Genomic DNA, 23,601 nt, shown 5'->3' with positions numbered 1-23,601 from the left:
GGAGACAGAGCTTAGTCTACACCTCCCTGTATCTATAAATAGACTTAAAGTAAGCTGTCTACCTAGGAGACATAGCTTAGTCTACACCTCCCTATATCTATAAATAGACTTAAAGTAAGCTGTCTACCTGGGAGACAGAGCTTAGTCTACACCTCCGTGACTTTATCTCCATTACGATATTTCTTGATTAGCTCATCAACAGAAAGACATCAAATCTTCTCCGAGGGTGTCTTCCATCAGTCGCTAGAAACACAGGAATTTACAAAACCAATTAGGATTGAGTGTCTTTTGAGAATGTCACTGAAATTCTTTTCCAATTAACTGAAGCTTGCACTCCTAAAAACGGGAAAAAATTCAGACCTACCAATATGTTTCGAGATACAGTTTAGCTTTGGATGTTTTTGTCTTCATGTTGTATCGGAGAAATATTCATTTAGCAATTTATTTTTGCACACAAAAATTGGCTACACTTAAAAAGAATAGCCAAATATTTTGCCATTCATATATTGCACATTGTATGGTTTAATTTTGTGGGGCATATATTTCGTGGTTGTCATGATCAAAACTTGTTTTCAGGGATTACATTTCACATTACATTGGTGAATAAAATATTGTTCTGAAGAAGGTAGTTGTATTTCGTTGATGGGATTTGATTTACAAATGTTTAACCAATCAACATAAATTTGATATCAAATTCATGTTTTATCTCCCATATTCAGCTGTGAAAGGATAAAAAGGTCTTTTCTTTTATGACTGTTTATTCATGGTAATAATATTTGCTTGGTATTTAATTTAGCACGATCTTTGGCGACTGAATACAGCAAAAATAAATGCCCCACAAAAATTACCTAGTAAACAGTTTTCAAGAATTTAAATGTACTGGTTAATCGAGATATGAAAATATAATCAATATTTGTTTTAAAGAAAGAATTCTTTTTTATTTTCTACAATGGGTAAGTATTCTGTGCATGTGTATAACATCTATGCCAGGTTTGCAGATATTTTCTACACATACAATCAACTGATTATATTTACATTAGAGGCAAATCTACACATAATGGTCTCCCTCAGGTTAGGAGTAAATGAAATAAGCCCTACATACATGTACAAACATCTCTCCTATATATGGATTTTTTCCCCAGACGCCCATGTCAGTGTGTAGGTAGGAAACTTGTAGTCGTGAAATGCCGACAGGATAAAGACCAAATTGTGGAATGCGAGGATGAAACATTTGCCTGGAGCCTGAGGTCCCTTCTCGTCACATATTTGCACCTGTTGTTGGAGAAGGAAGCAAAGTGACTTACTGTATGACTTAATGGATAGAGTAAAGTATTTTGTCCAATGTTTTTTATGGTTTGGAAAAAATGTAAAATTGATTTGAATGCCAGAATCTGACTAGATTTTTTGATGCATTAACGATGGATAAAACATAGTCAACTTTTTTTCTGATTTGTGAGCAAAACCTAAGCTGATTCTAGAGAATATGCCAGAACATTGCAAAGCCAATAATGTGTTAGGAGCAACAGAGATCAGCCGAGCAGACGACAGTAAAAGAAGTTGTGGATTTTTGCTGATCAGATCAGCAGACAACCTGCGAATGGTAAATGATTGAGTAATCTTGGGCTCTGAGAGAATGTTATCTACCGGGAACGGAGACACTCGCAAGGAAGTTAGGTGTCGGAGAAAATCGGAGACACAGGATCGGTAGTTTTGGTTTTCTTTCTGTATCGAGTCAATAGAAATATAACCTGTGCTGGAGGTTTACCTGAGAAGGACTCAATATTTAGTTGCCACATCAAATCATATGGAGGGAAGGGACTCCCAGTGCTATTTTACCTTGTAACTAAATCGGAAAGTAATTCCTGGTTTAGACTTTGGGAGTGGGAGTGGTGTCTTTGAACTCTACACATAAACCAGACGCAGTTTTGGCTCAGGACAATTTACAGGAAATCACAGGTGTGCAGTGGAACAGAAGCAGACATTCGGAGATTTATATTCTGATAAAAAAAGTTTTTTTTTATATCAGGTTTTGTGTCTGTCGGGTGATGAGAATGTGCTCCTTCCATTGGGCAGTTTGACTAATGTGTCTGAAGATTATCACCATCGCCATCACTTCGGACCTTGAATCACTTTCTCTGACTGAGGAAGCTGGAGATTTATCGGGTCGTGTTTGTGGAGAAACCCTGTGAATGTAGGACCAGACAACACTTCTCATGTTAGCCTCAACTATCATGCATGCTGCAAGATAAATTGTCTCAGCAGTCAACTTGGGATTTCAAAACTCATATTGTGTGTGTCTAGCAGGATATATACGAATGCTTTCAACGCTTGGAAGCGACTTTGCAGATATTTTTGAACCGTGCACAATAAATTGTCTTATATCATATATTTTTCTTGAACAAAAGCTCCTTAGAGTGGGACAATCAACAACTTCCATTTAAGGTGTGGTAGCAGACGACACTTCTGACAGAGTTTTGTCAACTCGGAAACAGAAACAGATTGTGTTTACAATCTCTTTATAATTCAGGCCTCAGGAGATATATACACATCAGACACATATTTAACATTTTAGATTTTGTGGAATCAGCTAGCTGGAAAGGATGATTTCCTGATGTATCAAAAACATTACTTAATTTTGTAATGCAGATCTTATATTGCACGATAATATAATACTGATGTAATGCTCCAGAGATTTGGTTTTTGAAATATGAATTATCTAAAATATTGATTGCAATTTTTTTTTATCTCGATTTGATAACTCTGTAATTGTTTTTAACTTCAGCAAATACACAAATATTACTCATGGAGTGTTTTAATCATTAGAACAGTATGAAGTTTGTCATAAGAAACTGATTGGGCCATCTTATTTAGCTATGATAATGGAAAAGGCAATTAATGTCAAGCAGGCTTTTGTGAGGAACCTTTATTTTTACCTGGTAGATCTGTGATACAGGGGGAAAGCTAAGAAGCTGTTTGAATGTTAATATACCAGGGACCCTGGGAATGGTAATTCGGGCTGTACCTGTCTTTTGAGTATTTGATAGAGACCCTGTATCCGCTGTGAGTGAGCAGATTTTGTGGTGCATACTCACTTAATCACGGTACAAGTTGTAAACCAGACACATCGGGATGACGCACCTCCAACTTTGTTTTACGATTTCCTGCAACTTTTTTTGGGTGGGAGTTCTATTTTGCATCATCTCTTGCAGCTCTTGGAATTGTTTGTGCAGCACTGAGAGAGGCGCTACATCAGCCTGTGATTTTACGCAAAGCTAGGAGGAAGTACTCTTCATCTTATATGTCATGTGTCCGGAAGTATTCGCAACAAGGTCCATTACACTGTGAGATCTTTGAAACTTGTAAACTAATTTGGATGATATATTTAAAAAGGAATCTTATACAGAAAATATTCTTGACAATTATCAAGTATATGGATTTGGTTTTGTGATATGTATAGTGACAGTGCTGGAATCTCTGTATTTAATTAACGTAACATAAATATCATCAACATATCAATAATCATGGTAAAGTTTTGTCTCATATTCCGAGAGATTGATAACGGGACATGACATGTGACATCAACCAAACTGTGGTGAACATCTAAAACGGGAGATTGGTTGAATGTACAATTACTCAAGAAAGTTTTTTCTTTTACTTTCTGTCGCAGCATCGGACATGATCTGGATTTTAAATCTTTGATAGGCCATGTTGGACTACCAGTGACAGTTTGGGTAGATATGGAGCCCAGACATGTTGTGTTTAGTATGTCTCAGTATGGTTCCCGCCATGTATAATTTACAGTCTGCTCCAGACGGGAATCTGAGACAAGGCCTGTAATTTCTGCAGGGTTTCCGACAGTTTGTGTTTTGAATTTTGGAAGACATAGTGGTAGATAATATTACAGTTGGTGCTTCAATCTTCCTTTTACTGAAAAGTGCTGAATATAAACTCACAACGCAGGAAAAAAACGGCTAATCAGATTGGTAAATATTGCCATTCAGTGGTTATTAAAGTCAAAACAGTATCTTAATATTAAAACTCTTGGAAATTATTGCATCTGTATTGATTTGAAGATAATACAGGACTTATCCTGTATCGAAATCTAGTTTTGAACACGAATGGTTTAACCTCACTTGTTTATCTGTGTGGGTTATAAACAGCCAAACAGCAGGCACTGAAACTTACAGATCAAAAACAGAATTGGTCAGCAAAAGTGCTTAAGTCAGTTACTTCCTGACAACAAAACACAGATTTGGAGTTTGAGATTTTCCTCAGCTGTTTGGCACTTGACACTTTTATGCTGTTCAAGATTCTAAGCTATCCCTTAGCACCTGCTTGGAATCGCCCTTATGAATGAAAGGTAGCAACCATTTCTAAATTAAGGCGGTGTGAAAGTTAAAAAATATAAAATGGAATGTTCCTGGACGGAGTGAGTCACATAGAATGGTACTGTGTAAAACATGGAAACGTCACTGTTGGAATTCGAGAACCAAGATGTGTTTGACTTCGAGGATTATTTTCCCCGCTTTCAACAGACTCCTAGCTCTGTAAGTATACATTTTTACACCTGTTGGGATATCCTGTAAAAGTGTAGTACTGATAACCTATAGCTGGTTTTGATACACAAAATACACCATCATCTTATACTTGTGTACTATAAGGTAAGACACTGGTAGATGTAGTGTGGAACAGTGTAAACTGAAAAGTAGGTATAATATTTATATATATTGATTTGATATTAGATTAAAAATAATATTTGTGTTTCACAAGATTGATGCAAGAGTAACAACAGCAGCCCCACCCCCACCCCCATCCTCAGGGCTCTCTCCCCACACTCAGGGCTCTCTCCCCATCCTCACCCCCCCAACCTCAGGACTCTCTATAGACAGGTGGTCAATCACTAGCACCATCATAATCAACCTTAATACCTAACACAACAGGTACCTCTTTTGGTAGGCAGATAGTCATGCTGACTCAATCAGGTATATCCACCTGACACTGACCGCCAGTTAAAAGGTGTGACCAGCACTATCTAATATCGTTTATGAGTAACCAAATAATATCTGTGCCAAATGCTTCTCAAATCCTGCCACATTGCTTTCGTATATATAACAGATTTAACAGGCAATTTTGTGCCGACTAATCAGTTCTTGTTTTACAACTAGTAGTTGTGACCGATATTTTATACCGGGAGGCATTGATTTTGTGTTGCGGTTAAGAGATCAATAAGTATTTAAACGATGCGGATGTTCCCCGATGAGCTAGCTTTACCAACAACTGTAAGGTTGTAATACTTTTTTGTCTAAATTCCATGGCAGAATTTTTATATATAAAAACACAAATGAAAGTTGAATTTTAGAATTTTAAACAGGCAGACTGAATGAGGAATGTTGGAGGCTTAAGTGGAGGTTCCTTTTGCAGAGTTAAGATATTTCTTTCAAGGTCATGATCCTATAAGAAAATTGTGTTGAGGTAATCAGTGTTAGTATTTGGAAAAACAAAGGTAAATACCTACTGGATTGTGTTATACATTAAATGGAAAGAAATATGTTTGAACCACCAGGTTGTGAGATGGTGGTTATAGACAGGTGCTTGGTAAAGAGGTTGTCACAAATTAAATGGAAAAACAATGGATGTTTTCATAAACAGTTGCTATGTTGTAAAGTGGTCGTTTTAGACAGGTGCTTGGCAAATAGGTGGTTATTCAACATTAAATGGAGATACAAGTAATATTTTTATAGACATGTGTTAGGTAAAGAGGTGGTCATTGTAGACAGGTATCAGGTTGGGATGTGGTCATTGTAGACAGGTGTTAGGTGAATAAGTGGTCACTATAGACAGGTGTCATATTGTGATATGGTCATTATAAATAGGTGTCATGATGTAAGGTGGTCATTATAGACAGGTATCAGGTGAAGAGGTGGTCGTTATAGACAGGTATTAGGTAAAGAGATGGTTATCAAGACTGAGGGTGGGTTCTTTATATTTGTAGACTTACACAAAGACATTGACTGTATAGATAGATATACAGTAATACAGAGGCTGTTGTAATAGTTTTATACAGAACATTGATGACTAGATATATATACTGATACAATATAACCAGAGTATCAACCTCTTTGTCCCAGCATCTGTATAAAAAATCAATGGGCTTCCCTGGCTGGGCTGAACATATATATATATGTAGGTTACATATGTGTGAATTGATACATCATATGTCACTGAAAATAGGCATATTATATCTTCTGGAATACTTGAATATATGGTGTAATTTCTTTCCAATGACATTTTTAAATAGGAATGATATTTACCAGTGAATATATCTTAGGAGAGGTTTTGAGGTATAACCATCTAACACATTAGACATAATAAGGGCACCGGGTGTGGGTAAATATTGAGTAGGAGAATCCTATGTTTTGACACATTTTCCTCAAAATTATGCCTCATATTTTGACTAGTTTTCAACTATGACAAAGACTATTATAATGTTTCCCCACCTTGCAGTGGCAGATCCAGAGACCTATCTGGGGGGGTTTCCAAATTTCCTGGGGGGGGGGTTTCCATGTGGGGAAAATTGAGGAAAATGGTGAAAATACATGATTTTTAAAGAAAATTATCGGGGTGGGGGGGTTTCCTGAAACTCAAAAAAAAAACTCTGGATCCCCCACTGCCTTGGGTGTACGTAAGACAAAAAAAACTGTAGTAATACTTAAGTGGGAAATGATTATTTTTCTCCATTGTCAAATACAAGTGATATTTCACGAAATGCAAATGTTTATTTCATGATTTCCAGCAGATAAGAGTTATCTTCCATGATCTGCTATTGTTGATGTGACGTCATTGCATCGTTGACGTGATGTCTTGCAATTGTTATGACAAGGGAATCCCCCAGTCTTTACCCTAGCTAGGGTAAGACCAAGATGACCTTCCCTGACCTGACGTATGGATATCTTTGTCTTTTTTTTCAATATCTTTGTTATGACAACTCAGTAAAATGTAAAATTTGGAACAGAAAAATCAGGAAATTGTGATAGAAATTCAAGTGGTCAGTGTTTACAATCCCCTGAGACACCATTCTCAGAGTACGTTAGAGTAGGTGCCCTGACTCATTACTGCAAATATGGCTTTGTATTTATGCTTTGGTGGATTTTGTGTGACTTTGAGGTTATTTGAGATTTTGAAGTTATTTTCAGAGAGAAGTGCTTCCCAGGTATTTATAGACACATTTTGTTCCCATAAATATTTTTGAACCGTCAGAAACGGAATCAAGAAATTGTAGTGCTTTTAAGAATAAAGATATTTTGTTGAGTCAGCAAAGTTTTTCCAAGGTATTTTGGAAATTTGCTATTTTAAAAAATGACAGCATATAGAACCATCTAAATCTGTCTGCTTTTTTCCTTTTTTGGCCCCTAATATATAGACAGACAAAAACCCTGATTTGTGATTTTTTTTTCTAAGACTGAATTGTGAGCTTCCCTAAGTATCTGGTCTGTGAGCTGTTTTCAGAGACCACCTTTTACACCCTGCCATAAAGGACTTCTCACACTTATGGGCCTAGTGATAAGACTTGATGATAGATTCGTCAGTCTTCAATTATCTGTAAATAAATCTCTGATTATACCTGTGTGCTGGGAGGTATGTAAACATATACTTTGATGTGTCAATGGTCTCACTTAAACTGTAAACAAACTACTATTTATAAACATGCTGATTTTTGTGAGATTTAGAGAACAAATTTAGGATTTCAAGTCATCTTCTAGAATTTGGCTCTGAAACCAGGTGCTACACAGGGGGGAATTAGTTGAATTGCCATTCATCTAACCAGATTCTTACTTGACAGACCTTTTTTTCTGGGATGTTTAAACTGGTAACCTCCTGTTACAGTGCAGCTTCGTTCATTCATCAGCTTATAGGGCCTTGGAAGTATGTTTGTGAAATATTGACATGTTCAGAAGCAAAGTTTCATGTCATGTTCCAGACAACCAGTAGAATTGTGAATTTATTCACACCATTTTAACAAACAGTTTAATACAATAACTGTACTATAAACTGAGATTTAAGGAAAGAAAAAATGTTTCATTTTCTGACTTTTATGGATTAACAAGAAAATGACCAGTAACAGGTAAGTTATGGTAATTAAAGGGGTCATGGGGTCAGGGTCAGGATCATTGGACCAGTAATTCCTAATGAGATCTATAGAAAGAGTTACTGTATTTTATTTTTCACTAAACATGTTCCATGATATCATAGACTGTAGATGATGACCTCAGAAGTTCTGTTATCATGGGTCAAAGTGCGAAAGGAATTATTGGTCATTTGCAAAAATATTTTTCATGAAAAAACTTTCACGAGTATCAAATTAAATAGAATACACCATTAATACATATCCCCTCTGAGATACAAGATTATGGAACAGAAGTACTGTAACTCGGTGGTCATGTGGTACATGTAGGGAGGAGTTAGGGGAAGGGTGTAGGGGGAGGGGGGGACTACTTCATCAAAGTGTAAGATTGATAAATTTGGATGTATCAAACTGATGTTTTGTTATATAAGTGTACAAGTATAGGGATATGTTATAAAATGTACACATGTACTGCTGATATTCTGTTTTAGGTGTTGACATGTATGTGATGTGTCATTTAAGGTCGGGGAGCAGTATTTGTTTTACTTTTGTTCTGTTGTTCAGTGCAGTGTAATGAATGATTTCGTTATGGATGACCTAACACGGTCATGGTCCATTACTTCTGTAGAACCTAGAACACCTAGATTGAGATAAATAACAAATTACATGGACATCTTACCACTAACCACAGGTGTAGGTACAGATAATACAATATATTTGACTAAACTATATTGACAGGCGCGTTAAAACAGATTTTTCGTCTTCACAGTTGGACCTATCAACGGCATCATTTAAGAACAAAAGTGCCAATAATTAGTGATAATTCAGTTCAGTTGTAGTAGGGATTAACATGGCTATTTCTACTACAGCAAATAAATGGTGTAAGCCACCTTAAGGAAGACTGGTGAAATGTATGGGACAAGCCACCTTAAGGTATGTTGATGTATTAAGTATAGGTATATATAGGTGAGATATATCCCTGATTATAGCCAGGAAGGAAGTGATTCACTGAACAAACCTGTGAATCTTCTGACACTGATATCTACCTCACAAAAAATACATTCTTACTGTCACAGATTTAAAGTCAGACTTGGGTTTTTTGTGCCCTATGTGTTACCGACTTTTGAGTACTTAATTGCCCCCATTTTCTCCTTGTTCATGACTTGTCAGTTCTGTAACCCCACTTCATCGTGCACTTACAGATTTTATCAAACACGGAATTCCAAATGGAGGGTTTGAGGAAATGGGAATGAAATTATAATTTTCCTCTTGGTACAAAAGTATAGAGCATTGTAAAACACTGTTCTTTTTACTGCATTTGTTCAGCTGTAAAAAAAATAAAAAAATGCCCAGCAATAAAGTTGTTGCTGAAAGACAGCAAAAGTTAAACATTATGAACTGCCAGGAACAAAGGTGCTCTAGATCTAGAAGGTTACAGGTTGCAGCACTTGTGGCACCCATTATTATTTTTCCTGTAAAACCCTGGAAAAAAAAGTACTAAAGTAAGTCAAAATTAATATATATTAAGTCAACATTTCAAATATATTGTTTTTGCTATAGTAAATGGGAAAGAACTCCATGACAGAAAAATTCCAGATAAATTGGAACTCTTTTTTGTTGACAGTACAAAACAGAGGGTGGGGATAGCAGCCTTAAACTAGCTGAGGTTTTAAGATTTCAAATTATGAATGAAGCACAAAAATATGATGTGGTTTACTGCTCAGCTCTGCTACTTTAATTTTGCAAATGTCTCCAAGGCTTTTTGTTTAATCAAAACTAAATTATACTACCTTAGGAAATAATGACACTTGAAAGGAACTGATAGATATTGTTACATATAAAAGACATTCAAAACATATATTGCTACATTTAGATGGGGTATGATCGCAATCAGCATCATAACGATACATGTAGATGAATATTATTCTGCAAATAGAGTGGTGAAACTGTAAACGGTAATGGAATATAAACAATAAATGTTAAAGTATCAGCTGGTGAATTATTGGTAGATATTTCTTACTGAAACAGAAGTCAGCTAGCTAGCTGTCTTTGTAGCCATTTTGTACAGAAGATTTATGTCAACATGCTTTGTTAATATTTTGTACGGAAGATGTATGGGGACTTGCTGAATTTGTAGACATTTTGTACATAATTATAAGATTAAGACAATTTGTAGACATTTGTACATAGATTAAGACAATTTGTAGACATTTGTACATAAGATTAAGACAATTTGTAGACATTTGTACATAAGATTAAGACAATGTGTAGACATTTGTACATAAAATTAAGACAACTTGTAGACATTTTGTACATAAGATTAAGACATCTTACTGACTTCGACATTTCATATGGAAGGTTAAGTCGACTTTTTGGTACAGAAGATTAATTTGACTTTCTGGTACAAAAGATTAAGTCTACTTACTGGTACAGAAGATTAATTTGACTTTCTGGTACAAAAGATTAAGTCTACTTACTGGTACAGAAGATTAACTTGACTTTCTGGTACAAAAGATTAAGTCTACCTGGCACAGAAGATTAACTTGACTTTCTGGTACAAAAGATTAAGTCTACTTACTGGTACAGAAGATTAATTTGACTTTCTGGTACAAAAGATTAAGTCTACTTACTGGTACAGAAGATTAATTTGACTTTCTGGTATAAAAGATTAAGTCTACTTACTGGTACAGAAGATTAATTTGACTTCCTGGTACAAAAGATTAAGTCTACTTACTGGTACAGAAGATTAACTTGACTTTCTGTACCAGTAAGGAGACTTAATCTTTCTGTATAGTGGGACAAACAGATTAGTGGTGGCTGTATAGCGGGACAAACAGATTAGTGGTGGCTGGTTAGTAGGACAACAAGATTATATATATATATAATCTTGTTGTCCTACTAACCAGCCACCACTAATTTGTTTGTCCCACTATACAGCCAGGTACAAAAGATTAACTCCACTTACTGGTACAGAGGATTAATTTGACTTTGTGGTATAAAAGATTAAGTCTACTTTCGGGTACAGATGAAGTCCTCTTACTGGTACGGAAGATTAATTTGACTTCCTGGAACAAAAGATTAAGTCCACTTACTGGTACAGAAGTTTAATTTGACTTTCTGGTATAAAAGAGTAAGTCTACTTACTGGTACAGAAGAATAATTTGACTTTCTGGTACAAAAGATTAAGTCTACTTACTGGTACAGATGAAGTCCACTTACTGGTACGGAAGATTAATTTGACTTGCTCTGTAAGACTGTATGATATATTATAGATATTTGGCTCCACTTTTTTCACTGTCAAGTGGAAGGAAGTGACCTAGATAGGAAGATACATCTTGAAAGGTCAAGGGCCTGTAGAAATATTAGACAATGTACGTGTCTAAAGACTTGAAGCACAATCTACAGTTGGAAGTGTGTTGGCGTTCATGTCTCTCTGATTTCACCCTTGTTTTTTATCACCTTGATTTGATATTGATGGAAGTTGCACTACAATGTGTCAGCTGATTTACGAAGATAGGACATTATTAGTGGTGTCGTCTTCGGAGTAATGAAAGAACTGTCATTTTATGGATGTCCTCGTCAGATTTTAGATATTTGTGTATATGGCTTTAGTGGTTTTAGTGGTGTCACTGCTGACTTCAACGTTACTTCTCTGTGAAGATTTTGTCATAATTATTAGCGTTATTCTACAAAATTGGTATTGAGAAAAACGAAGGATGATTTTATATACAAAGAATACCCACAAACTTGGGTTGAGCCGTAGAATAGTGGACAGAAACGTGGATTTGTGAGCTGAGGACTTGTGAAGGGGATAATGTGACCTACAGATCACACTAAGGTAACACTGTTGTGACCTACTTACTGAAGTAAAACTGTTTTATTGTACTTAGAAGAATTACTGACTATATTATACCTACTTGTATTTACAAAGGTAAAATTCTGTTATTGTCTTACATTGATATATTTTGTTTCCTGCCCTTGGATATGATATTTGGTGTCAGAACCTGCACAAAGCCTCCATTTACAACCAAATTCTGCATCCTCTAGTAAAATACTGTTTAGTTGTTTTATTTCGTGGGGTTGATATTTAGCAGTTTGCCTGATCAGAACTAGTTGGCAGGTATTTTATAACATTGCCAGGTTAAAGTATTGCACTCACGGGGACTTTTGTTTTTGTGTGATTGGATTTATTTTAGAGGTACGTGTTTTATCTAGAACAAAATGTAAAATACAATATTAATTTGATGTTTAATGTGAATTATTGAGCTGTAAAACGATAACAGGTATTTTCTTTTATCTCTGTATATTCATGGTATTAATATTAGCTAGGTATTTAATTTTGCGCTGTCTTTGGTGACCGAGAATATAGCGAAATTGAATTCCCCGCAAAAATTACCAACTATACATTATCCATATCCCACACACTAACATAGGATTGATTCTATTAGTGTACACTGGTTAGAATATGGTTGTTGCATCAGGGCTTCCAATATGGGTATGAAAGTGAAAATCAAAAAAATATCAGCAAATCTCTTTAAAAAATCTTGACAGTGCATTGATAAGTCCTGGCTCTGATTCAGGTAAAATCATTAACTGGAATTTTTCGGTTCGTGGAGAAGTTCAGGGCTATAAATCAGTGATGTAGGACAGTATCGGTTAACCACCTGGATCAGGGACCCTGCCTTCTGATGCTGTGATCGTGTAACCTGCTCCTCCCTACCAGATAAGTCTTCACACAGATGTACACTGTTACAGTGCAGATCATTACTGGTCCCAGACTTGTTAACTTTCTGAAATTCTGTTTTCACATCTGAATAAAATCAGAGTAATTTATCTCGATTAAGTGCTAAAAAATACAGTAGGGGCTGTGTTGGGACCAATAATTAATTTGGAATTAAAAAACTATGACATAATTGTATTTGACAGAACGTTTTACAGTGAACCATGTCAGTCTTGCTTCTAATGAAGAAAATGTTTACGCTTCTTTAACTTTGAACACTTTCCATCCTAGATAAGCAATCCACCATTAATCTGGTTGTCCCACTATACAGCCACCACTAATCTGGTTGTCCCTCTATACAGCCACCACTAATTATATATATATATAATCTTGTTGTCCTACTATCCAGCCACCACTAATTTGTTTGTCCCACTATACAGCCACCACTAATCTGGTTGTCCCACTACACAGCCACCACTAATCTGTTTGTCCCGCTACACAGCCACCACTAATCTGGTTGTCCCTCTATCCAGCCACCACTAATTATATATATATATAATCTTGTTGTCCTACTATACAGCCACCACTAATCTGTTTGTCCCCCTATACAGCCACCACTAATCTGTTTGTCCCGCTACACAGCCACCACTAATCTGGTTGTCCCGCTATACAGCCACCACTAATCTGTTTGTACCACTATACAGCCACCACTAATCTGGTTGTCCCGCTATACAGCCACCACTTATCTGTTTGTCCCGCTATACAGCCACCACTAAACTGTTTGTCCCACTATACAGCCACCACTAATCTGGTTGTCCCACTACACAGCCACCACTAATCTGTTTGTCCCGCTACACAGCCACCACTAATCTGGTTGTCCCGCTATACAGCCACCACTAATCTGTTTGTCCCACTATACAGCCCCCACTAATCTGTTTGTCCCACTATACAGCCACCATTAATCTGGTTGTCCCACTATACAGCCACCACTAATCTGTTTGTCCCGCTACACAATCACCACTAATCTGTTTGTCCCGCTACACAGCCACCACTAATCTGTTTGTCCCACTATACAGCCACCACTAATCTGTTTGTCCCTCTATACAGCCACCACTAATCTGTTTGTCCCTCTATACAGCCACCACTAATCTGTTTGTCCCGCTACACAATCACCACTAATCTGTTTGTCCCACTATATAGCCACCACTAATCTGGTTGTCCCTCTATACAGCCACCACTAATCTGTTTGTCCCGCTACACAGCCACCACTAATCTGTTTGTCCCGCTACACAGCCACCACTAATCGGTTTGTCCCACTATACAGCCACCACTAGTCTGGTTGTCCCTCTATACAGCCACCACTAATCTGTTTGTCCCACTACATAGCCACCACTATCCAGCCACCACTAATCTGGTTGTCCCACTATCCAGTCATTTTCTAACCACCACTAATCCTGTTGTACCACTATCCAGAATGTGTTTTATGGGACAGATTGACCTTTTTTCTATAAAAAAAAGGATGGTCCTGATAATTACTCTCTCACTATCCTTTCACTTCTATGATGGCGGCTGATTATATATAGCTGAAGTATATGACATGTTTTCATCACTGTCTCTGTTCCAGTTAAACCTGACACCCCACACAATATTGACCTCAAAACACAAAACTATACAAACAAATAATGTAAGTGACATGCATACTGTTTCTAACTTTGACCTTTAGAGATACTGGGCTGATAAAGGTCGGGAGGGCTCCTGAGGCTAATTAAATAAAGCTTTTGCTTAAAACAAGTAAAATAATTGGAAGATAGAATTAAATTATTTTATGGTATAGAGGAATGTGTGAGGCGAAATCTATTTAGATGCATTCTATTTTTGTCCTGTTCTGAGTGTCCTGTTTCAGCCATGTCCATCATAAAAAATAGAAAGTTGATTACCCAAACTGGAGTGTTGCTATCAAACAGGGAGGTGTCTTCGATCAGGAAATCTATTTATAGATAACGAACTGTATTTTGATTTTCTGAAATTTCTTAAAATTTGAAATCTTATCATCATGATAAACATCAGTTGCATGTTTCCATCTTGCAAATCATTTTCACTCTTTAAACATTTACTGAGTTTGAGTAAAGATATTAAATACCAGATTTAGTTCTTTGGTACAATTGTGTGAAAAAATAAATATCTGAAACTGATTTTCAAGCTAACAATGCATTTCTCATAAATTTAAACTTGTATGTTTTAAGATGCAATGTTAAGCTATCAATGCAATGCTTGTTATATTTGGGTGTGCCTAGAATAGAGAGTGTTGAAAGTCATGATGTACCTACAGCTTGCCAACACAGCACCTGTTATCTCCCCTGATAAGAATTGGATATGGGTGGAGGCTGCCACTTTCCTGCCGGTTTTGCATAACAAGATTCCACGTACCTTTCAAATTAGAATAAAAGATGAAACCTGTATCAACATTTCAAACATATTGAGGTTAAAACACTCCAAGAACTCTATGAAAAAATGAGGGAGGAGGGAGTTAAGTTTAGCGATAAACAGAAGAGTTCTAATTGATGGTGTTTCACAATGTTGGAAACTTAATATTCTCAAATTTATGAGAGAAAAAAAATGATCACACCTGGTCTTTTGAAAAATACCTCATGGTAATGGATTATAAAGTAAAATATGTAGTGGAGAAATATGTAAATTGTTCAATACATATTAATAAATCTACTTTATACTGTTCCAGGGTGTTTGGAGATCATACATTGTTTCTTCTTTCCTTTGGGAGACATTAGACTTGTAACAATCAGTGTTTTACATAGCCGTATTGTTTAATATCTGATATTATTACTAATCATTTCAGTAAGGATCCTCATGCTGCTGCCAATAACTCGACGTTTGGAAACTGTTTTTACCTGCATGACTATACTATTGCTCTACCTGATTGAGTTACGTCTACCTAGTCTACCTAGTCAACAGAAGTTATATCCAAATAGAAGTTCAGGGGAAGTTACTGTATATAGGGAAATTAAACAAGAGTGCAGTGTGACAGGGATCCTTAATTGAAATTGCTCCAGAAGTTATCCAAACATCCTTAAAATTAAACATATATGTATGTTGGATCTTTAGACTTGAAAATAAATATATTACATTAAACGTTACATAAACAACCCTGAAGTGTCCCCATACAAAACTTTCAGAAACATACTTCAGATTTGTGTCAGAGTCCTTTGTAGAAGTAAGGGTTTGATGTTGACCTTGTTAAAGGACTGTAACTACTTACCAAAGGGTGTGCACAGCTAGTAAAACTCTCCCAGTATGAGGCCTTCTGGTTTTAATCGGATTGCTTGGGCAGATGTTAAAAAGCTTAATTTATGGTCTTTTAAATCAACTTTGTTTTATTTTCACATATACCAGAGAACAGTTGTACTCCAGAGTATAGTTTTGACTGCCCTCTCAGCATCCTTTACGGTCATTGTCAGAATACTGATGAAAACAATTATACCTGCCCACTTGTTGTGATGTATCAAATTGAAAATTGAAAACAATTTGTTCAAACTTTCAACTCTACAAGATTCAGGGACTACTTTTACATTCCTGGTTCAAAACAAGGTTATCAACATGTAAGTCTGTAGCATCTCATGAACTTACATAGATTTATATATTGTCCCATTATTTTTAGCTCACCTGGGCCAAGTGAGCTTATGCCGTGGTCCCTCGTCCGTCCGGCGTCAATATTTTACTTTAAACGACTTCTTCTAAATATCCAAAAGGCCCAGAGTATTGATATTGGGCCTGTAGCATGCTGGGATGAAGGGCTACCAAGTTTGTTCAAATGAATGACCATGGCCAACTTTCAAGATCACAGGGGTCAAATGTCTTAAAATCTTCAAAAAACTTCTTCTCAATAACCAAAAGGCCAAGGGTACTGATATTGGGCATGTGTTATGCTGAGATGAAGGACTGCCAAGTTTGTCCGAATGAATGACCTTGACCCACTTTCAAGGTCACATGGGTCAAATGTCTTAACATCTTCAAACAACTTTTTCTCAATAACCAAAAGGCCCAGGGTACTGATATTGGGCCAGTAGCATGCTGGGATGAAGGGCTACCAAGTTTGTTCAAATGAATGACCGTGACCAATTTTCAAGGTCATAGCGGTCAAATGTCTTAAAATCTTCAAACAACTTTTTCTCAATGACCAAAAGGCCCAGGGTACTGATATTGGGCCTGTAGCATGCGGGGATGAAGGGCTATAAAGTTTGTTCAAATTAATCACCTTCACTTTTTTTTCAAGGTCACAGGGATCAAATATGTTTAAAACCTTTAAACAACTTCTTCTGAATAACCAAGAGGCCTAGGATAATGCCAGTAACATGCTGGGATGAAAGACTACCAAGTTTGTTCAAATAAATGACCTTGACATATATTCAAGGTCACATGGGTCAAATATGTTTAAAACCTTTAAACGACTTCTTCATAAGCAAAAGGCCCAGGGTGATGATATTTGGCCAATAACATGCTTGGATGAAGGACTACCAAGTAAATGACCTTCGCCCATATTCAAGGTCACACTGGTCAATATATGTTTAAATCTTTAAATGATTTGTTCTGTATAACGAAAAGGTTTAGGGTAATGATATTTTGCCAAAAGCAATTTGGGTTGGAAGACTATAAACTCTATTCAACCTAATGTCCTTGTTCGACATTCAAGGTCACAGGCGTCATTTGTTTAAATCTTTTAATAGGTTCTTATGAATCAAACACTGATAATCTGCCTGTAGCTGTGTTTGAGTCCACTTTTAAGATTACAAGTGTGAGATTAATACCAGGTGAGCGATGCAGGCCCATTGGGCCTCTTGTTGTGTCTTAGTAATGTATAGCGCAGGGTAAAATACCAAATGGAATAGTATATGCCTAGAAGTTGTTTCTCCTTTAACCAGCGTTTATTGGGCATGTTATAAAGAAATGGGCTCCTCTTAAAATACAAGGACAAAGTTTACAAACTCTGCATTTCCTTGCTTTATCTCCCTTGTTCTGAAATTATACAAGTACACAGACATTTTCACTGAGATAAAACAACAAAATTATTTCAATTCTTGTGAGCTATAAATGTATAAAGGTATATTCTTAATTATAGCAGCCAATGGGCCTTATAGTGCTATAAAATGACTTCGCCATTGTATATGCCCTGGTCTCCCCATCCTGGACTGTCCCTGGCTCTATCAATACTGAGGGGTCAGAACGAATTAACAATTAAGTAAAGCACACCAATCCAAATCACCCAATGGGGCCTCATTAAGTCAGGACGGCTACTTTATGTCCCTCCACAACAACCCTACTGGGCAAAGTAGACTGGTCTTTGTCAGTGGCTAGCAGAGTAGACTGCATGGGGTCGGAGTTCAAAAGGTTACCTGATAGGGACAGTCCATTGACATTAATGAGGGGTCGGGGAAGGGGTTGAAGACTCATCTGGTTCTCCCTGCTCTGGCATCAAAGTCAATCAACTTTGGAAACACTTTCTGAAATTAGTTGTCACCCCTTGTTTCTAACTGAGCCAGACCTCAATCTGACTGACATGCTGGCTATTTCAAATGGAAGAAATGGTGGTCATGTAAAGTTATTTTTACTGCAGTGAAACTTTGACTGAATACAACGATTTTGGTTCCTGCTTCTGGTGAAAAAATCAGTTGTGTGGGTGGAATGTTTTTGTGTACCCCGTGAACAAATAGCAGTACATATGTCAGTGAATACCAGATAATTTGAGTGCTATAGATTCCTGATTCTTATGGAATGGCAGCTGCAAATGATATCCATTTATTCTGTGATGTAGGAATTGTGAATGAATGACACATGACTAAAAAATCTTCACGTTGTTATCATAAGGATTTCCAGAGGAATAACAGGCTTGGAGGGATGAAGGACAAAAATGACAGGTTTGTGATGTGAATGTAGGAGCTCAGGCTGTACATGTAAATCTAGAGTCATGACTGTTTATAGATTGGTTTTTGACATCATTGTAAAGTCATATATATAAATGCTAACTTGTATTGAGGAAACAGTCAGTTTTCCTTGCGGAACCAAATATCGGCTGACACAAAGCAATGGATTGTTACGTAGAGATGGTTAATGGAAGTTTAAAATATTTCAAATAGGGTTGTCAATGTAGATGAAAAAATTGATGAAAATGTATAAATTTTCACTATTTGGAAATATCAATGAAAGAATGCAAGTATTTGGATTGAAGGGAATGTTAAAACTCTGAAATGGTCTGCGTGATTAGATATACTGTAGTAAAGATTAAATGATTAATTTATAAATTAAGGAAAAACTTTTCTCTTACCCTGGACAGGTGTATATCCACACTTTTACCGGGTGAGATTTCCTTGTCTCACCCTAGGGTTGAGACGGGGGGAGGGATTCCCCTATTCATAACAATGACATGACGTCACTTCAACAATACAATGACGTCATGAATGACCCGGAATTTGGCATGTAACGTTATCACTACATTGTGTATATGATACACAATGGGAGAACAGGGTAAGAGAAAAAGAATCGTTCACCCCATTGTGGGTGAGATAGGGGAATCTCAACCCTCGGGGAAAGGTTCTGAAGTTGCCAAACACCCGGCAAAGCCTCGTTTTTGGCAACTTAAGAATCTTCCCCCTCGTGTTGAGATTCTCCTATCTAACCCCCAAGGGGGTGAAAGATTCTATTAATCTCACAAATATGGCAGAATATCTGCTATTGACTGTCCATTTATTGAAAATCCATCTCAAATTTGAAATACATGTATAGTTATCTATTTATTGGCATCATCAATGATACACATGAATGTAAGATGTGATAGTTATAATCCCAGGATTCTGAATGGATTTCAGACACATTGTCATAACCAACTAACGCACGTTGTTTGTTTGGTCTGCAATCCTGTTCAGAATTATAGAACAGTAACTATGAACAGAATGCAGTTTAACACTTAATAAATCTTTTATCTTGATGTAAATATGAAAGGACATCTACAGTTTTAAAACATCCGAAATGTCCAATCGTATTTTCAATGCTTTGTTAATTGCTAGTGTACTTAGTATACAGGGTGACCCGTCTATTTACCTACATAGAAGTATAATAATACCTACCTGTCTGACCCTGACCTTTAGTGCAGTTATTGATGTTTGGTAGATATGTGTATTACCATGGTATTTTTTTCACGATTGGTCAAGCAGGAGATATGTCCACTGTATTGGTGTTTTATGATAGTTTGTTGTTCAGTACTACTAGTACAGCAAGGTGTTGACTCAGATGATGTTTGTTTAGGTGATACGAATGTATAGAAACAGTTGGCAGACAACAGGAAGTCAAGGAACGTTAGATTAACATGTAATGTATAAAGTAAGTATTATATATGTACTCTGGTGGAGGGGCTGTAGTGTGGGTGGGAGGGGGTCAGATAGATGGGAGGGTGATACTATAATAGCATTGATGTGATGGTCATATAGAAGTGAGGTTAGGGACATGAGGTGATGTAGCTTTATTTTACCTGTACTGTATATGTATACAATTAAAAACTGTTCCTTAAAAAGGTTTTGGCAACAATCTACCCATCAAAAATTGATTAATCAGTCGAGGTTTTCAGGGATGCAGATTGATATATATGTATCCAACTGCAATATCATGGTGACTCTTAGTGCTGCCGAGATGGTGTTTTGTGAAAAGTACATGGTACAGTCTTTATCAGGGTCTGTAACTCTTTGTCTGTGAGATGGTGTCTCTGTTGCTACCAAATACAACTCTATATATCTATGTGTGTATACCTTGTAAAAAAAATCGCTGTAACTTTATATACATATATATATATACATGAAGTACCTGTATTGTTTTTCAAAATGAAAAGGGAATTATTTTCTAGATACAATTGATTTTGTTAATGAAATCCTCCACCAACAGATAGGTAATATAACATTTATATCCTTGTTTAATGGAATTAATCCATCTGTTTCTGTAAAGGGTTGTGTCCATTACAGAGATACAGGGATGGGAGGCTGACTATAGATGCTAATTACCATGGGGATGTATGAGGTTAATACCCCAGAGGGTCTAATTAGGGAGTGTAATGATACTTACATGGCTAGCCTAATCTCACCGTAACACACGTCTAGTCAACTTGACATAGTATCTCATCATACATTTGTAGTGTGAAAAATGACCTGTAAAATAATGATGCTCTATTTCAATACCTTTTACGGTTTAAGTTACCTATAAAGTGTAGGTTTCTGTGTAAGTCATTATTAAAATAACTTAAATAAGTTCAGTTTGACCATTTTTCTTCGGATGAAGCTAGCAATGCTTTTGTTAGTAGTGTAATATAGAGTGTAATACATGCTGTTCAATATGACCAGAGTTAATGATTATACATAGATAACAAATCAGGGTAATACATTCCACCATGTAAAAGCTACATCATAATCACCATACCATCACTACGTAGACATTCTAATATGGTAAGTAATATTGACTTAATCTTTTTATCTGTTGTTGCTTTCGAAAATTCCATGTTAATTTATGTGTTAATGAAAATTGACGGTTGTGGAAATAACGTTACTGTCACAAGATATCATTGTATTATGGGTCTATGTCTGTTGATGTAAATTTGTTTCTCAATATATGGGGAAAATAACTGTCATATGATGAAACTGCAGGCTGATCCCTTTAAAATATTCAACATAGGAAGTTAGCGCCTATATGTATTTCAAAACATGCTAGAGCATTTTAACAACTGTGTTTCTCTAAATTGAAATATCATGTTCTATTTTCTTTGAAATCAAAACCTTGATTTTAACAAGAAAAGTCAGAACTTGGGTGAAATATGAAATGGTAAACTAAACACTAGGAAAGCCTGGCCATAGCTGTATAAACAGTGGTCAGTATTGGTCAACCAGATCAAACGGTCGCTAATGTCAGTGCTGGGGATGGTCAGTGCTGATGATGGTGTACACATGCATGTGTGAAACTGTTCCCAGCATATCGTTAAGTGACTCCATGAAACACCCTGCTGCCGATATGCCTATATAATGGTCATTGACGAATAATTGTGATAGTTGAAACTGACTCTAATGATCGATGTAACAGAAAAGGGAAAATGCAACAGGCAAACTGGAATTTAAAACCATGGGGATGTCTGAACTCTAAAAATCTAAATGGATGCTCAAACTTTTTGAATGTCCTATTTACCAAGACATTAGAAAAGATTTATAAAAATGTGTTATTTGAAAAACCTGTGGGTATTTAAACTTAAGTACAGCTTTTCGTACAACAAATATTAAAGAGTGAATATGTAAAGCAAATATATATAAGATGCTACCAGTTTGAGAAAATCATTAATGTAAAGTGTACTGATGTCCATTAATGTAAAGTGTACTGATGTCCATTCTCCACTGCACTGTGTTATTTTGTAATATTTCTGTATGTATCTTATACGGATGAGCTGTAAAGCTCAATGTAATAAAAGTATTTGAATTTGAACCAACTAACTTTAAGTGATTATAGCCATTGACCCAGTCCAGTAATACAGTAAAATATTTGTATTCAGAATTTAAAGTTTATGTCAACACTTCCTAATAGAATTATTGGCACTTGACATCCTTGACCTTGCCTGTGCTTTCTAAACCCTAAGTTGATGAACTCATTCACCCCTGAAATTTCATAATGGTCTATTAATTCTAACCTTTGAATTGGAGTCCATCTTCAGGGGTGGATGAATTAACTTCAACCATGTCATCTACTATCATTCTAGGCTAAATTTAAGCAAGCACTTCACTCTATTTTCTTTTTATGATGTATTTTGTCTGATTATACCTTTTTTTAGGATTTTGAAATCAGTATACATTTGATACGTGTCCTATCTAGCTAGAATAAGTCACTCTAAAGCTGTTTATAGTACATAGATATACAATCAAAACAATTGTGAGGAATTCACAGGAGCTGTATTATCGGGCGCTAACTACTGGTCCTATGCCACCCTGCTAATATCTCCCTAGGTGTGTATGCCTGCGTGGGTGCTGGAGAACTGTGCTTCAAACGGTATCATTTAAAGTGCAAACCTCACTTGAATGCAACAGCACAGATACTGCAACATCCAACCAAGACCATTTTATACTCCACCTGGGTTGTTGGAGTTGTGGGGGCAGGAGAAAAACACTTTCTCTGCATATTCCATGCGTATGACGACTTTGAGAAAAAGGAAACTAAAAGAATTTTATAGCTTTGTACAGCATTATCAGGTGCTACAAGTGAGGAAATGTGTACAAATGTATACAGAAGCTGTATTCTCATTTGCAAAGATGTGGTGTCAGTGAAAATATTACATGTAAAAAAGTGTATTGGCCATAAGTGATCCTCCGAATGGCTAGACCTGTGTGTGGTGTAGAGAAAGTTAATCTAATCCCATCATATCCACCAGATGGTAGCTGGTAAACCAGGGTCACTGACTCTGATAAACAGCTTTGTACCTCACAATACTCAAGTACTGATTTCTGGATAAAAAAACTTGTTGTATATGTATTTACATGTGTTAAGAGAAGATTACAGACTGTTTTAGGACACTGATTTTGTTTGACTCATCCACCCCTGATATTTCATAATGAGCTATTCCATCTTTTGAATTGAAAGAGTTCAAATGTGTCTTCAGGGGTGAAGGAGTTAATGGATTTATTGTACAATGTAAATGGGGTTATATCCCGGTTTAATATGGTTAGACTGACTTATA

The 23,601-nt window shown here is 36.4% G+C and overlaps 1 protein-coding gene across 8 annotated transcripts in view; it reads left to right on the top strand.

Moving 5' to 3' along the window:
* The window catches only part of LOC110451822, a 185,852-nt gene that overhangs the window by 94,016 nt on the left and 68,235 nt on the right, over positions 1-23,601 (top strand). Inside the window, exon 1 of one of the 8 annotated variants that reach the window (XM_021500024.1) lies at positions 4,334-4,547. The exons of 5 other annotated variants lie outside the window; for them this stretch is intronic. In XM_021500024.1, coding sequence (XP_021355699.1) covers positions 4,461-4,547 — 87 coding nt within the window. In that variant the 5' untranslated portion in view covers positions 4,334-4,460. Of the gene's footprint in view, positions 1-4,333; positions 4,548-11,531; positions 11,961-18,621; positions 18,770-23,601 lie in introns of those variants that run through there. 2 more of the 8 variants (XM_021500026.1, XM_021500027.1) reach the window with 2 other exon arrangements.

Source organism: Mizuhopecten yessoensis, unplaced genomic scaffold, assembly GCF_002113885.1.
Source record: "Mizuhopecten yessoensis strain PY_sf001 unplaced genomic scaffold, ASM211388v2 scaffold6211, whole genome shotgun sequence".
Lineage (NCBI taxonomy): Eukaryota > Metazoa > Mollusca > Bivalvia > Pectinida > Pectinidae > Mizuhopecten > Mizuhopecten yessoensis.
This window is presented reverse-complemented; position numbering and strand designations above follow the sequence as displayed.